General features: G+C 32.7%; 1 protein-coding gene across 1 annotated transcript; it reads left to right on the top strand.

Moving 5' to 3' along the window:
* The first annotated feature begins 13,317 nt into the window (after positions 1–13,317).
* LOC123924363 (probable N-acetyltransferase HLS1) lies at positions 13,318–14,850 on the top strand. Its single transcript, XM_045977225.1, has 2 exons — positions 13,318–13,443; positions 13,729–14,850. Exons 1-2 carry the CDS (start codon positions 13,403–13,405, stop codon positions 14,609–14,611), a joined length of 924 nt encoding a protein of 307 aa, XP_045833181.1. The 5' UTR covers positions 13,318–13,402; the 3' UTR covers positions 14,612–14,850.
* The last annotated feature ends 1,578 nt before the right edge of the window (positions 14,851–16,428 follow it).

The following is a 16,428-nucleotide window of genomic DNA, read 5'->3' as shown; positions in this document are numbered from 1 at the left end:
CAGAGTGTAAAAATATCAAATAGTGGATATGACATGCCAACTATGTGTAGTATGTTGTCAACCCACAACCACCACATATTACTACATCCGACACTTTTTATAAGAGACATATAAGTCGATAGAAATTGATATGTCTGATTCATAATATAGTCTAAATATGTTATTTTTTGTTTTTGTTGAGCCATCTGTCTCTTATAATAAAGATAGGAGGAAGTTAAACAAATAAGGACAACAAAACTTTATGACTACGCCAAAACTCGAGCGTGTAATTTCAAGAACCGAAAACATTTGTATCATTAAAACCCTTATGAATAAAAATCACAAGAGATAACAAAACTTAGTGAAGCAAAAAAGTGTCAAGCAAAATAACAAGTAAAGAGAAAGTCAATGACAAAGTTCACTAAAAAACAGTACAAGAAATGGCACCAACATAAACAGATTAAAAGGAATATCAGTCTTTTTATGAGCAAAGAAACCAAAGATAAAAGTTAGGAGGAAATTCCACTACACTACACGAAAGATTTGAAAATTGTGATTAACCAATTTATCCGTGCACCCGTTGCTTTCTATGAAGATAAGAGAGACTCAAGAGTAAATTTTTTGAATAATAATAAGACAATTAGACCAACAATTTTGTCACCTCCAAAGAACTAAAGAAGATCACTAAAAAGCTTAAATAGGAATCATATTCAAGTCAAAACTTTGTCCAACATTTGTTATAAGTAAATTCCATAACACATTTAATTTCAGATATTGGAAAGCATTCACAATTCTCAAGGACTCAAAGAAGGGTTGAAGTCAAATACTCTATTAAACGGTTAAATCGGCACTGCATAAATCTAAACCATTAGATAACAAACCTACGATTGAAATAAACTATTGTGTAAAACTGCGTGGAAGTGTTACAACAATCAATCATAATCCGTCAATTATCTTTTAAACTATATTTTCTCTGATCTCATATATAAGCAAACATTTCTTTTTCAGGCCAGACGGCGTACTGGTTTTTAATTAAATGAAAAGAAAAAGAAGTAATTACAGGCTAGATGCCACAACCAGCAAGAAAAGAAATATAGTTATGCATGCAGAGCCACATATGGTAGAAACAAGAAACAGAATATATTTGCAGAGTGGTTCTCATTACTTTACAGCGGTCAGTGATTGGAGCAGCATAGTTTGAAATAGACAAGTCATTGTCACGGTGAATTATTCAACCGGCAATAATACAGTACTATAGTCGTTTAGTCCATAGTGTATATTTCCCTTCTAAAAATATTGAGACAGATTTAAAAGGAAAATATAAAAACAGAGGAATATCTGACATAGCCATACCCTAATGTTTCTGTGTCATGCATGTATTTTGGTTCTATCATCTAGGCCTAGCTAGTGCCTAGTAGCTAGATAGCTGCGGTTTATTTATGATGTGATATCTGTAACGAACTGACACTAAAAGGACACACTAGCAATCATAAGTTCAATGACTAATGCCATATACATACAAGGATCAATCGACCATTGTGAAACTGAATCTGTTTGAGAGTCATTTCCTTTAACTTCATTTGTCAATTTCTTCACATGGTAAGTACGTGGTTTCTTCAACCTAGGCTACCCTTCCCTAGCTAGCTAGCTAGTTAGGCCCGGCCCACAATCATATGTCAGGTACTGACAGTATCGGGTTTCAAAATTTTTAGACTTGTAATAATAATTATATAATTTTAATGTCCGTAAAATATTAGATGTACATCAATACATTAGTGGTAGACTATGATTTTTCAATGCTTGGTTAAATCCTTGTAGTGTGCCATTTTTTGCATAATAGTTGTTCTAGTTATTTTATATTAAATTAAAACAAATAATTATTTTTTTTGAAAAAACTTAGAATCGAACTATTATATATAGAATTCAATCATTAGGTCATTTCAATCTTTAGATTAAATTTAATTCTGGATTAAGATGACTCTTTTTAATGTTATATACAATGATAATTATTTTTTATATTATTTATAATTTAAATAGAGTATAATTCTTTTTTAAAAAATTGTGTTTTATTATTAGAAGTCCATTTTTAATATTCAAGGCCATCTAAAAAGTTGAGGACGACCCTGGCTAGTTTAACATAACTAGATCCAAACAAAAAATCGGTATGATTATGACTACTAGGCCGCCTCACATTCTACATATCCGTGCTCACATTCGAATGAATGATGAGGCCGCCTCATCCGCGCTCACATTGATGATCATAACTATCCGTGGTGCCATGGTGGAGCCTGTATAAATACCCATTTCATGTAAAGAACTCAAATATCTTACCTCTCATTCTTCACTTTATGCTCTTACTTACTTGAACATTAAAATATTTGACAGGTACATTCTTTTCATCTCAAATAACTAAGCAGACATAACATTTCACATCGGTCACCGCCACCTCCTGATAAAGTAAAATCATATTTTATATTTCTATTCTTTATACTATTTCCGTCCCTAAATATAAGATCCAATTTGACTCTTGCACGTACGTCAATGTACAATTTCGATCACTAATATTATATATTGTCTATTAGTAAAAATTATAAAAACTTAATATTTTGAAAATACTCATCAAAACAAATTAAATAAGATCTTATATATTAATATTTACATCTATATATATTAAAAAAATACGGTCAAAATAAGATAAATAAATAATGCATTATAGTCAAATAAAATCTTATAAAAAGAGACGGAGGTGTAAGTCTGGCCATACTCGAGTATTAACAAACAACCATATTAAGTTTGGAAGACAAGTAAACTACTCCCCGTGTTTTTATCTTGGAAGATTTTCTTTTTTTATAATATATTTTATTTCTGGAAGGATTTGAATGTAGCTTTTCTTTTTTTTTTTTTTTTTTTACGCAAAAGGATTTGAATGTAGCTATAGCTACACATATCAAATAGTATATATATTCCTTTAAATTTAGCTAACAATATTGTAGTGGTATACCCAAACAAGATAAAACAAGGCTAGAACATAGTGTCGCAAAGGACATCAAAGATTCAATGTGTTTTCTTCACTAGGTATGTAATATGCCTTTAAATTTCAGCAGTGTTATAGGAACACATGCATTATAAATTTCCTACAACTAATATATACATCTATTATAAATGAGAATTTTTTTCACCACCAATATCCGATCTATTGAACTATTTAATCTGGTTCGGTTATCGGTTCTAACATCAAGTGATTTTAACCTCCCTCCAATCGCAGTTGCGGGGGTCAAACTATGATACTCCCTGTAATGTTAGGATTGGTTAGCTTGTGCCTTAAGAAATGGCTGCAGCCTGAGCCAAGCCATGCCTGCTGGCCTGCAGATGAGCGCGCGCGTGCCAAGCCTGGCCTGCCTTGCCTTGCCTGCAGGCTTGCATAGCCAACTCGTTGGCTTGGATTGCAAGCTAGTGTACTTTGCCTATAAAAGGCCTTATTGATGAATGAATAAATGAGCCGATTACCCCTAAAAACAACAATTGGTATCAGGTTCTCCCATCTAGGGACCTGAAGAGAGAGAAATTGCAATTTCCTAACAAAAATCAGTTACAACCGCTTTGCAACCGATTTCCGTTAGAATCTTCTTCGTTCTTCCTCATTCTTTCTTCATCTGAAGCTTTTTCTTCTCATCTATGACGGAAGAAACGAAGTATAATCACACAAAAGTTCCTAAATTTGATGGTTATTACAAACATTGGGCGATGCTAATGGAAAATCTCATTCGATCGAAGGAACTTTGGAGCTTAATTGAACCAGGCATCACGGCGGCGCCACCTGATGCTACAGCTGAGCAATTGCAAGCAATTGAAGCACTCAAATTGAAAGACTTGAAGGTAAAGAACTACCTCTTTCAATCTATTAAACGTTCCATTATGGAAACAATTCTCGTTCGCAACACATCCAAAGACATTTGGGATGCTATGAAACGCAAGTACCAAGGATTTACGAAGGTGAAACGTGCTCACCTGCAAGCATTGAAGCATGAATTTGAAGTTCTTGAAATGAAAGATACTGAATCAGTAGAACAGTACTTTTCAAGAACTCTTGCTATTGCAAATCGTATGAGTGCACAGGGTCAAACACTGCAAGAAGTTGAAGTTGTTGAAAAGATCTTGCGATCTATGTCCTCAAAGTTCAATTATGTGGTTTGTTCCATAGAGGAATCAAATGATGTTACAGCTATGTCCATTGATTAGGGTTTGGAATTTTGTACAAGTCTAAATCCAATTCTGGTTTGTGGTTGAAAGGGTGGTGTGACTCAGATTATGCTGGTGATTTGGATGATAGGAAGAGCACTACAGGTTTTGTGTTCATGTTGGGAGGTGGTGTTATTTCCTGGTCTTCTAAAAAACAGCCAATTGTGACTTTGTCAACCACTGAAGCAGAGTATGTGTCAGCTGCAGCCTGTGCTTGTCAAGGAATTTGGTTGAAGAATGTGCTGAATTACTTAAGGATGAAGCAGTCTGAGTGTACTTTGATCTATTGTGACAACAACTCCTCAATTAAACTTTCAAAGAATCCAATTATGCATGGGAGATCAAAGCACATTGATGTTAGATTTCATTTCCTTAGAGATCTCACTAAGGATGGAACTATTGAGTTGGTTCACTGCAAGAGTGAAGAGCAGCTAGCAGACCTGCTCACTAAGCCCTTGAAGTTAGAGTCCTTTTGCAAGTTAAGGGAGGGCTTAGGCATGTGTGATGTTAATAGCTTAGTGTACTGAACATTTGGCTTGTGTTTTTTTGTGTGTTTGTATATGTTCAATTAAGGGAGGGTATGTTAGGATTGGTTAGCTTGTGCCTTAAGAAATGGCTGCAGCCTGAGCCAAGCCATGCCTGCTGGCCTGCAGATGAGCGCGTGCGTGCCAAGCCTGGCCTGCCTTGCCTTGCCTGTAGGCTTGCATAGCCAACTGGTTGGCTTGGATTGCAAGCTAGTGTACTTTGCCTATAAAAGGCCTTATTGATCAATGAATAAATGAGCTGATTACCCCTAAAAACAACATGTAAACCCAGCGCAAGCGTATGTATTATGTGCAGTGACGGAGCCAGAAATTTTCATCAGTGGGGGCATTATGAAAGAAAAACCACATTTATTAAGAAAAACTAAAATATAATAATTTGGAGTATGTGTTTTTGTATTTTCCTTAAAATAAGTTTCATTGGAAGATGTACAAATAATTTTCATTGGTTATTGTTTATTGATAAAAGTGGAGAGGGAGAAAATTAAATGCAATTTGCATTTAATTTTATGAGAATAAATAAAAAAATCTTGTAAAGAGAAATTTTGGTTTTTTTATCTTATAATTTGGGACAAAAAATTGTATTTTTCCTTATATTTTAAGATGAAGGGGAGTATTAAATTTTATTTTTGAGAGCATAACCATATATCACAAATATTTTCTGCAACTTGATATAGTTTAGAAATATTGAATGATTTTTTCTTAAGTAACATTAGTTAGAATTTTCCTTATTTTAATGCCCCACACTCTATTAGTGCCTGTGATCCTAATAAAAAATATAATGTATGTGTATAAAAGTGTAGGTATTAGGTGTATTACTGGGCTGACTAATTTTTTTGTGCTCGATAAAGTAATAAAATTGGTTAATGACACACCTCAATTTTTGTATTATAAGAATATCTTTTACTCCCTCCGTCCCGATTTATAAGGGAAAAAAGGCACTTTTTTTTGTCCCAAATTATAAGGGAAAAAACTCAAATTTGACCAATTTAATTTTAAACTTCCAGAAATACCCCTAATTATATTTTCCAAAACAATTAGTAATTAATAGGATTGTAGTGCTACGTACAGTACCAATGTTGGAGTATAATTAGGGTGGGTTACTTTTTTGCAATTGTCAATAATGGTAATGGTATTGAACAAAGTAACTTCCCTTCTTGGTACTGCTGAAGTTCTTGGTATTGAAATCTTAAAGAAGAATAGTGATATGACAATCCTATATAAAGATTGTTTTTTGTCCATCACTTTCACCCTCAATACTCTTGTTCATTTTTCCTCTGTTACAAATAATAATGGCAGCAACTCAATCTTATTTTGATGGACCCTCATTTGATTTGGGAATTGAAGAAGCAGCAAAGGAATTGTCACTTCTCATTGTTAAAAAAAAATTACAAGGTGAAATTGAAGGTGAAACAAATGCAAACAAAGAGAAACATGGTGGTTGTTTGCAAATTGTTGAACCCTATAATAGAGGGTTTTTGGATCTCAACCGAAAGGTTGTCGATTTGAACAAGTTTCCAGATGATGGGTTGAACTTTGGATTTGAGAATGAAGAATTGAACAAAGAGGTTCATAATATGCTGAAGATTTTTGTAGACTCTTCCTACTAAATGAATTTTGTGGGTTTTATTTTCTCTGTTCTTAAAAATTAAAGAGGGTTTTGTTGGTTTTATTTTCTTTCTATCTTAGTTTCGTGAGTTTTGTGTGTTTTATGGAGTACTAATCCCTTGTATCAAGTTATTTCTAATATGATCTATGAAATCATTATTATTAACTTTAGATTAAAGTTAATAATAATGATTTCATAGATCATATTAGAAATAACTTGATACAAGGGATTAGTACTCCATAAAACACACAAAACTCACGAAACTAAGATAGAAAGAAAATAAAACCAACAAAACCCTCTTTAATTTTTAAGAACAGAGAAAATAAAACCCACAAAATTCATTTAGTAGGAAGAGTCTACAAAAATCTTCAGCATATTATGAACCTCTTTGTTCAATTCTTCATTCTCAAATCCAAAGTTCAACCCATCATCTGGAAACTTGTTCAAATCGACAACCTTTCGGTTGAGATCCAAAAACCCTCTATTATAGGGTTCAACAATTTGCAAACAACCACCATGTTTCTCTTTGTTTGCATTTGTTTCACCTTCAATTTCACCTTGTAATTTTTTTTTAACAATGAGAAGTGACAATTCCTTTGCTGCTTCTTCAATTCCCAAATCAAATGAGGGTCCATCAAAATAAGATTGAGTTGCTGCCATTATTATTTGTAACAGAGGAAAAATGAACAAGAGTATTGAGGGTGAAAGTGATGGACAAAAAACAATCTTTATATAGGATTGTCATATCACTATTCTTCTTTAAGATTTCAATACCAAGAACTTCAGCAGTACCAAGAAGGGAAGTTACTTTGTTCAATACCATTACCATTATTGACAATTGCAAAAAAGTAACCCACCCTAATTATACTCCAACATTGGTACTGTACGTAGCACTACAATCCTATTAATTACTAATTGTTTTGGAAAATATAATTAGGGGTATTTCTGGAAGTTTAAAATTAAATTGGTCAAATTTGAGTTTTTTCCCTTATAATTTGGGACAAAAAAAAGTGCCTTTTTTCCCTTATAAATCGGGACGGAGGGAGTATGATGAACAATGCAAGTGTATGTATTAGGCGTAAAAAAGTGTGTTACTTTAACATTTTTCTTATACACATATCCACATATCCACATATCAAAATTGATGTATTTATTAGCTTGGTTCAAATACATGAACTTTTTTACTTATAAAAAAACATATCAATTTTTTCTTTTAAAAATTAACGTTAAAAAATTGTGAATAATTTATTCAACAACCACTAAAAATTAGTCAAACAAACAAGTTTATAAATGGTGTAAAAGTTAATTTATGAGTACCACGTATAAATTTATTCATATGTGGCTAATTCTAATAATAGGTTGTTTGGACAATTACCAACCAATTTTCAAAGAGTGACGCTTGTCTCACCTTTATATTTTTTATTACTCAATAGCGGGTCAGACAAGCGCGTTCTTCGCCTGCCTTTATCTAACTTATGTCAAAAAAAAAATATGTCTTATGTTATTGTGAGTTTGTTAATAAAAAATATTTGTTGCTACTAAAAAAATCAAGGGTATTGTTGGTATTATTGTTAAGTGTTATTTCAAATTATAGTGAAGGTAAAATAGACAAAAAAAAAGCCAACCCAAACTCCACTATCCCCTTTATATATTGTTATAGAATAGATTAACTAGTTTAAAGAACCGTGCGATTGCACTGGTCTGAATTTTATTCGATATCTAAATTTGTCATTATTATTATAATGTTAAAATATTTATTTATACTAAAATATTTAAAAATTATGTTATTTCTTGTAAAATCTTATTAAATGAATAAATTTGATTATAATTATCAATGACAATTATTTATCTAATTTTTATGTATCAGTTACATATAATTTTTTTTTGAACAAGCCAAAATGATATATATATATATATATATATATAAACAAAAAGTCTACTCAGCACAAGACGTACCAAGGAAGACTAAGTAAGGTTACAAAAGAGTCAAAATACAAGAACCAAAATAAACTATACAAAGCTCAAACAAAGCATAGGACTAGATCACCAACTATGGCAGTTCAAAGCTAAAGTACTACTCGTCGCTTTCAACCACCTAAAAGAAAAAGTCTTGATCTTGTCCAACATATGATGCATTGTGTTCGCTGAGCCTCTAAACAATCTGTGATTTCTTTCGATCCACATAACCCACACACAAGCTAGCCATATAAGCTGCATGAAAGAACGACGTGCTCGAAGACCACCTGCTGAGTATGTAAACTGAACAAAGTGATAGAAAATAGTTTGAGCTGTCACCAAAAGTAGTGCAGGGAAGGAACAGGTGCTGAGCCGTCTCAACCTCCCCACATCCGGAAACACAATGATGGGCCGCCGCAGATAAAATCCCTCGAGTAGCCAGATTTGCTTTGGTAGGTAACCTGTCCCGCAAGAGTCGTCAAGCGCAGATTGAAACCTTCAAAGGAACCTGACTATGCCAAATAAGACCTGACGCATCATCCAAAGTAACTGCATCTTGTGTCGTCAACAACTGATATGCACCCCGAACAGTATAAACGTCATCCAGATCAGACTGCCACTACCACCTATCTGGAACATGATCCTGCAAAGAGAGGGTAAGAAGTAAAGACTGACACTCCCCCAACAACTCCTCCTCCCACGCCCTTAACTGACGCCGCCACACCCACGCCGCCCCTCCAACCCCCCAACCTTGCGAAAACATCTCAGCCACTAAAGCCGATTTGTTTTCTGCCAAGTCAAACAACCGCCGAAACCGCTCCCGCAACGAGATTCCATCCACCCAGGGATCAGTCCAGAAAAAAGTGTCTGACCCATCCCCCACCTTTCTCGAAATATGCTCTCTGAACCACCCTCCCCCTAGCTCTCCTCCGCCATCCCGAATACGCGCCAGCTCCCTCCACCACGTAGACCCACGCGCTCCACCCTCACACAGCCTGCCTCGCTCAACCCCGTAACGGCCTGCCAACACTCGAAACCACAAACCCTCTCGATCCACTAGCATCCTCCAAAAATTAGAAATTTGATTAGAAATATTTAGGGTAATTAACTTAGTAAATTTGATAATAATTGACTTTATTATATATCTTTATAATAATTTTATTTTATTATTATTATTATTATTATTATTAATATTTAGTTGTAAACTTGGTAGTAATATTGTTTATGTTTTTATTATAAAAAAAATTGTTTGTTTCTTTTTTTTTTATAATAAAAATATTGTTTGTTTCTATTTCTATATTCCTATTTTTTTATTGTATTAATTTGTTTTGTTGCTATTTTTATGAGTATAAATTGTTCAGTTTTGTTCCAATCTGTAATCTGTTTTGTTTATATTTTTAAGGATATAATTTTTTTTTTGTATTTATCTCATATTCTTTCTATATATCTTTTTAGTAAAATCACGACGAATGATATAAAATTTGCAACGTGATTAGAAGTAATAAAGATAAATCAGTAATTTTGATAAGTCGATTTTAATATATTAGTAATAGACAGAAATGAGTTTAGGCAATGACAAAAAACTGGCAACCAGAAGTAGATAAACTGTTGGCTAAATGTTTAGGCAACAATTTTTTAAATGCAGAGTATACAATCATTGCCTGTTCATTCATAAAACAACATTTTCATCACAATATTTAAAATTTGCCGTTGTAACCGATTCACATAGTTATATACTACATGTAGGCGATCTTAGTTCTAAATTTATGATTGAATGACTCTAATTTATACAATGTTAATTTGATTGTTTATCACAATATTTAATCTCATCCATTTATTTTTTATCGAACAATCAACAATAATTATTGCATTGAGGAACACATGTAAAATTCAATCCGACTAAAACCCTCACTTTAGTCGTTTCTCTTTGTTTCTTGTTTTTTAGTTTTTGTGTCTGATCTTGTTCTTAATTAATTATTTCATAGACAAAATTATTGATTAAGAGGAGTACAACCAGTACGTACACCAAATGTTTATGTTTTGGCAGCTTTGCAACCATAGCAAAGGATTATTCCACACCAATCCAAAAATACATTAGTAGCTTTTTTGCATTGCCAAACTCATGATTAAAAATGTGCTATTTCTCATTTCTCACATTCACCAAAGTTGACACCAACCAAACCGACCTTTATTGACATGACTTTGTTTCACCCCTTTCATTGAATAACATAAAATTTCAAACTATAATCGATCGTTAGTTGGTCAAATGATGATGAGTGCTAGATTTAATAGAAAAAACTGCAGTTCAATCCCTCGCAACTGTGATCAGAAAGAGGCTAAAACTACTTGATACTTAACTGACTCATGAATCAAATTAGACGATTCAGTGGGCCGGATATTGATTCTGGTGAAAACAAAATTCCAAACTATAGTACACCCTCCGGTTAATCTTTTGATTCTTTTTTAATCGATGAACAAGAAAGTAATAAGTGAGAGGAGAAAACACAACGTGGGTCAGCGATTCAAAGCCTGAGCCTCTCAATATCCATCAGCATTCGTACTACCACTATCTCTATATTATCTTTTTTTTCTAAGCTAATTATATTAAAGTGAGTACAAGATACTCAAAATCCGTTACAATTCAAGATATTCATACATTTTGTTTCTTATAAGAAAGGTGTTCTTACAATCTACCACCTCCTTAATATTCGCCATTTATTTTTATGGCTTAAATATCACATTCGTCTATATATGTACGCGTTTTTTTTTTAATCCATGTATTTTTTTTTTAAATGTCCATGAATGTGTAAATCTTGTTGATTTTCGTCTCTCCCGTTAAAAAATGACTGCGTTTGTAGCTAATTAGCAACCAATTAGCTACAAACGCAACCGAGAGGGACAGAAATTAACAAGATTTGCGCATTCAGAGACGTTTTCTTAAAAAAAAAGAACAATACGGAAACTAAAACAAAAAAGTGCGTACATACAGGAATAAATATGATATTTTAGTCTATTTTTATTGAAGAGAACATCATTTTTGTTCCAATCAAATGCATTACATTGTCAATTCACATGGATTGGTCTAATAGTGAAGGTTTGAATCTTTGAAGTTTGTTCTTAATGTGTATGAACACCCTGCAAATGGACAGGAAAATTGATGTTCTTAAATTAGTCGGTCTTGGAACCGAGTACCAAATCTTAAAAAAAATGCATTACACCGTTGCTACCGAAATCAAGTGAGATACTTTTATTTTTCCCACTATTTTCCTTGCAAACCGAATTGAAAACTAGGAAATTATCCACCAACTCTTTTGCCTTCCCATACTTGTGTTGGGAAAAACATGCATAGAGAAAATAAAAAAACATAATCAACAATACAAGAATATAATATGGAACCTCCAACATCGAAGAAAAATCACGACCGTTGTCTAAACTGACAACCAGAGAATAAACACTATGTGAAAATTGTTACAACAAATAGACTACCATCAATTTTCCCACGTCCCACAGTACACTCACACTCTCTAAAGCAAATACCTAACTACATGTCACAACACTCTAATAAAAGAGTACAAGAGAAAAAAAAAAGTCAGATATAAGCTTAAAGTGCTAGTGACTGATGCATTGAAACAAGGAACATGAGGTCTCTATATATAACATTGAGCTTCCATTTACTTCACTTTTCTATGCAATGTGAGACTTCTCAAATATAATTTCTTTAACCGTTTTTTCTTCATTAGCAATGTGAGACTTATATTGCAATCAACCCAACACTTTGGGTTCCAATTCATGAATTTAGAAGTATATATGATTCCAAATCTAGCTCCTTTGTCTTTTTGTACAGTTCATAAAAAAATGTCCCAGAGTCTCAATCTCATTAAAGCATAAAACGCAGCATTGTTTTGATGTTTGTCATTATTATCTCTTTATCTTTCAATATATAGAACCACCTTGTTTTCAAATTATTACAAGGTGACCTTCACAAAATACTCTAATTATTTGTTTTAAGGAAAGAGAAGAAAGTTTAGAAAAAAATAAAAAGATTTTTCAACTATATTAACACTCTTTTACTTAACAACAAGTTGAGGTTGAACAACATATAATAATTACTTAAAACACTATTCTCTTTCACTCTTTCAATTGTTGAACCTCAACTTGTTCATTCATTGTGAGACTTTATTGGAGAGGAAAAATTCAAGCCTATCTCCATGTTATATAGTGTGTGAGTCAAATCACTAGACAACTTAAAAGAAAAAAGAATAATATATTTAAAACCGTTAGTAATGCATTGAAAACCGAAAATAATATTCATTTTAAAATATGTATTGTTAGCCAATTACTTTTCAGCATATATAAGGACACTATGGATTGATTGGATGATAGCCCCAACATTCAAGAAAGATCCAATCCCAGGAGAAAATATTTATTTCCCACTATTATAGTATTATTACATAATAATCACTAGTCACTAGCTATCTAGCTAGCTTCTTTTCTTATCCAAAAAAAAAAAACCACAGCTAGGTTCTTTTTAGGCAAAAGAATGGCCAACACCTACAATATAGAGAGCAAGGTTGTTATAAGAGAGTTTGATGAAGATAGAGATGTTAAAGTGGTAGGGAAGCTTGAAAGGAACTGTGAGATTGGGACTACTAATAAAACGGGTTTATCCATTTTCACCAACATCATGAGTGACCCTTTATCTAGGATTAGGTTCTACCCCCTTCGTATTATGTTGGTGTGTAATGTAACTATAATATCTTTACTTTCCTTTCCTTTTTTTTATCAAATACTATTTCAAATCCACTCTGACCTTAATTTATCAAATGTGGGGATACATATAACTATAAACTTTTGGATGTACTGTGCGTGAGATTGCAGTTGCGGACCACAATTTAAAACCTATAATTATATGTATTATTAATATAGCTTCAAGATAGATATATACTTCATTTAATTATATATATGATTCATATATAATGGCATGCAGGTAGCTGAGCTGGTTGAAAGCAATGAGCTTGTTGGAGTTGTTAGAGGATGCATTAAAAGTGTTCAAACATCTTCTGGATCACTCTTCAAGATGGGATGCATACTAGGTCTGAGAGTTTCTCCTACTCACAGGTAATGATCATGTTTTAAATTGCGGTTGCACTTGCAGGAGTCAGAGTTCGAATCTCGAACATTCAATTTATTCACCTTAAGGATGAAATTTTTGGCCAGACAAAAATTGTTATTGCACTTATGTTGCATACCTTTGTATATATTGTGACAAAATACAACTACTTAAGTCAATATTATAGTTGCAGAGACCTCAAAATCCGTTATAGTGTGCAGTTGCAATTGCAGTTGTTGACCGTAATTTAAAACCACAAAACATTTAATTTTTCTTTATTTTGGGAAATGCAGGAGAAAGGGGGTTGGACTAAAACTTATAACCTCAATTGAAGAATGGATGCTAAGAAATGGTGCTGACTATGCATTCCTAGCCACAGAAAAGAACAACAATGCCTCTAAAAACCTATTCACAAACAAATGCAACTATGTCAATCTCACATCACTTACCATATTTCTCCATCCAACAACTTTCCCTACAAACCACATTTCCAACAAGGACATAAAAATTGACAAAATAAACATAGATCAAGCAATATCCTTGTACACAAGAATCTTTAAGACCAAAGATTTGTATCCATTAGACATGGATGTTATTCTCAAAGAAAAACTAAGCCTAGGTACTTGGGTTAGTTATTACAAAAATGAAGGCTTCAAACTCAATAATGAAGACATTACAACAAACTCATCATGGATCATTTTTAGTTTATGGAATACTTGTGAAGCTAATGATAATAAGGTTCATGATAAGACAAAATTATTTCAACCACTTAGGTTTCTTCATGCTACATTAAATCATGCAAAGGACAAAATATGTCCATGTTTGAGAATGTTAGGGAATGAGTCATTGATGTGTGAAAGTTTAGGGTTTCTTTTTCTTTATGGACTTCATGGAGAAGGAGAGAATCTTGGAGGATTAATGGAATCAATATGGAGTTTTACATCAAAATTAGGAGAGAAATTAAAGGATTGTAGATTGGTTATCACTGAATTAGGGTTTGGTGATCCACTTGTAAACCATGTTCCTCAAATGGAATCTATGTCATGTATTGATGATATGTGGTACACAAAAAGGCTTGCAAGGGACAGTGATGATGATGTTGATGATGAATTGGTGCAGCAGCAGGTGATGAAGAGACAACTTGGAAATGTGTTTGTGGATCCTAGAGATTTTTAGCTTGCTAGGTTTAATAAAGTTATATGATAATTATTATTAGTATCTTTGTCATTGACATGATCAATCATTCATTGTACTATATCTTAATGTCTTTTCAATTTTTGAATTTAGATTGAGGAATTATATATCATCACTTCATCATGATGCATGATTAAATGATAATGATATATAAATGTAGAAGGATATGGACTTATATATTACTAAATGTAGGCTTTCGAGTGTGCGTGGTTAAGTCTCACATCGACTATGAATGAGAAAAATATTAAATTATAAGAGAGATGACTCATTATAACTTAATGCCTTAACATCTCTTTCTTGTGGTTCTGGAGCATTTGACCTGATGTTTCTCCCGATCTTCCCTAAAATCCCCAACACTAGATGATGATTATTATTATTATTCATTCCTTCTACTAATATTTTCTGGCTCAACTTAATTATATAACTCAATGTGAAGTCCTATTATTTCCTTATAAAATATATCAAGACACAAACATAAATTAATAAAGATCAGAATGTATATACATATAAGTCTTGACAAAGGTGTGTTTTACTTCTCTTATTAAAGTTTTCATGGATTGGTCTTGTTGTATTTGGAATGGCATGAAGATATATACCAGTTGGATTTTCTGATTAATCTTTTTGTACAGTTGTAAACGCATAAAGATAAAGCTGCAGCGTTGGCTGGATATATCCCTAAAATGCAGGAATGACAATAATTCCAAAAGAGTAATGTTACTTTTTATTATCAAATAAAAATTAATGTTACTTTTTCTTTTCTTAATTTTTTTTAGAGAAAGAGGGTCAAAGTCCAAAAAGAAAAAATTATAAGGTTACTTCTAAGCATACAAGTCTCGAAAATGAATTAGGAGAAGTCTCTATAACATGAATTTGAAAATGTTTTATAGAAAATTTGAAATTTAGTCAACCACATTTCTATTTCCCCAATATTTCTATTTCCCTCTCACCATGTATGATTGAACTGCACCCGCCAATTCAACTCCAGAAGCTCTTGGATGCGATGTACCAAAGTTGGCCGTTTACCATTGATTTTGACATTCCTCATGATCATGTCAACTAAGATTTTTGAGTCACTTTCCACCAAAAGACGGTGAAAACCATGTCCATGCGAGCTGCATACCTAAGTACATCCCCTACATCTCAGGACTAAGAGCATCACAAAGTTCCAATTTTAAGTGAGTACCATGTTAGCCATCTGTCACACATGATACCACTACGTCCAACTAACACTAGAGTATCCTTATTTGCTTTGGCACATCTAAGCTTGACTCAACCTTCTTGAAATCTTTTTCAAACCAATAAAAATGGTGTCAATGTTACTTTTTCTTCTTTGACAATTGTAGTTATAAAATACTAATGTGCTAAAAAATAGAGAATTTTTTTTCTCCCCAATCATAAATATAAGGAAAAGTTCTATTAACAAAAATAAAAATATTTAGTTCAAATATATTAATTTTTGTTAATTTTCTCTTATATATTCAAATTGTATATAAATATTGTGTTGGACCTCATTTTCTATTTGCACGTAACATTTACACATAACATAAAATTGTAGCATCATACACACCAACAAAAATTTCTAATCATGTTTTTAAAGGAACAAAAATTTCTACTTATTTCGGTATAGTGGTATACCGTTATTTCCTAGGGACGCCCAATATATATATGAACGTGGTCCAAAAATAGACCTTACTATTTTTAGTAAGGTTCTAAATAACAAATTTTGCAGCTTAACATGTGTAAAAGAAGTGGTGACTTTTGCTTGACTTTTAACCCCAACACTAACCAGTTCAAAGCGC

The sequence above is a fragment of the Trifolium pratense genome, linkage group LG4 (assembly GCF_020283565.1).
Source record: "Trifolium pratense cultivar HEN17-A07 linkage group LG4, ARS_RC_1.1, whole genome shotgun sequence".
Lineage (NCBI taxonomy): Eukaryota > Viridiplantae > Streptophyta > Magnoliopsida > Fabales > Fabaceae > Trifolium > Trifolium pratense.
This window is presented reverse-complemented; position numbering and strand designations above follow the sequence as displayed.

Bases quoted from the DNA above. Each gene is read 5' to 3' on its own strand.
- LOC123924363 (XM_045977225.1), top strand. From the start codon at position 13,403: ATGGGATGCATACTAGGTCTGAGAGTTTCTCCTACTCACAG. The intron at 13,444-13,728 runs GTAATGATCATG...TGGGAAATGCAG, and splicing joins AGAGTTTCTCCTACTCACAG to GAGAAAGGGGGTTGGACTAA.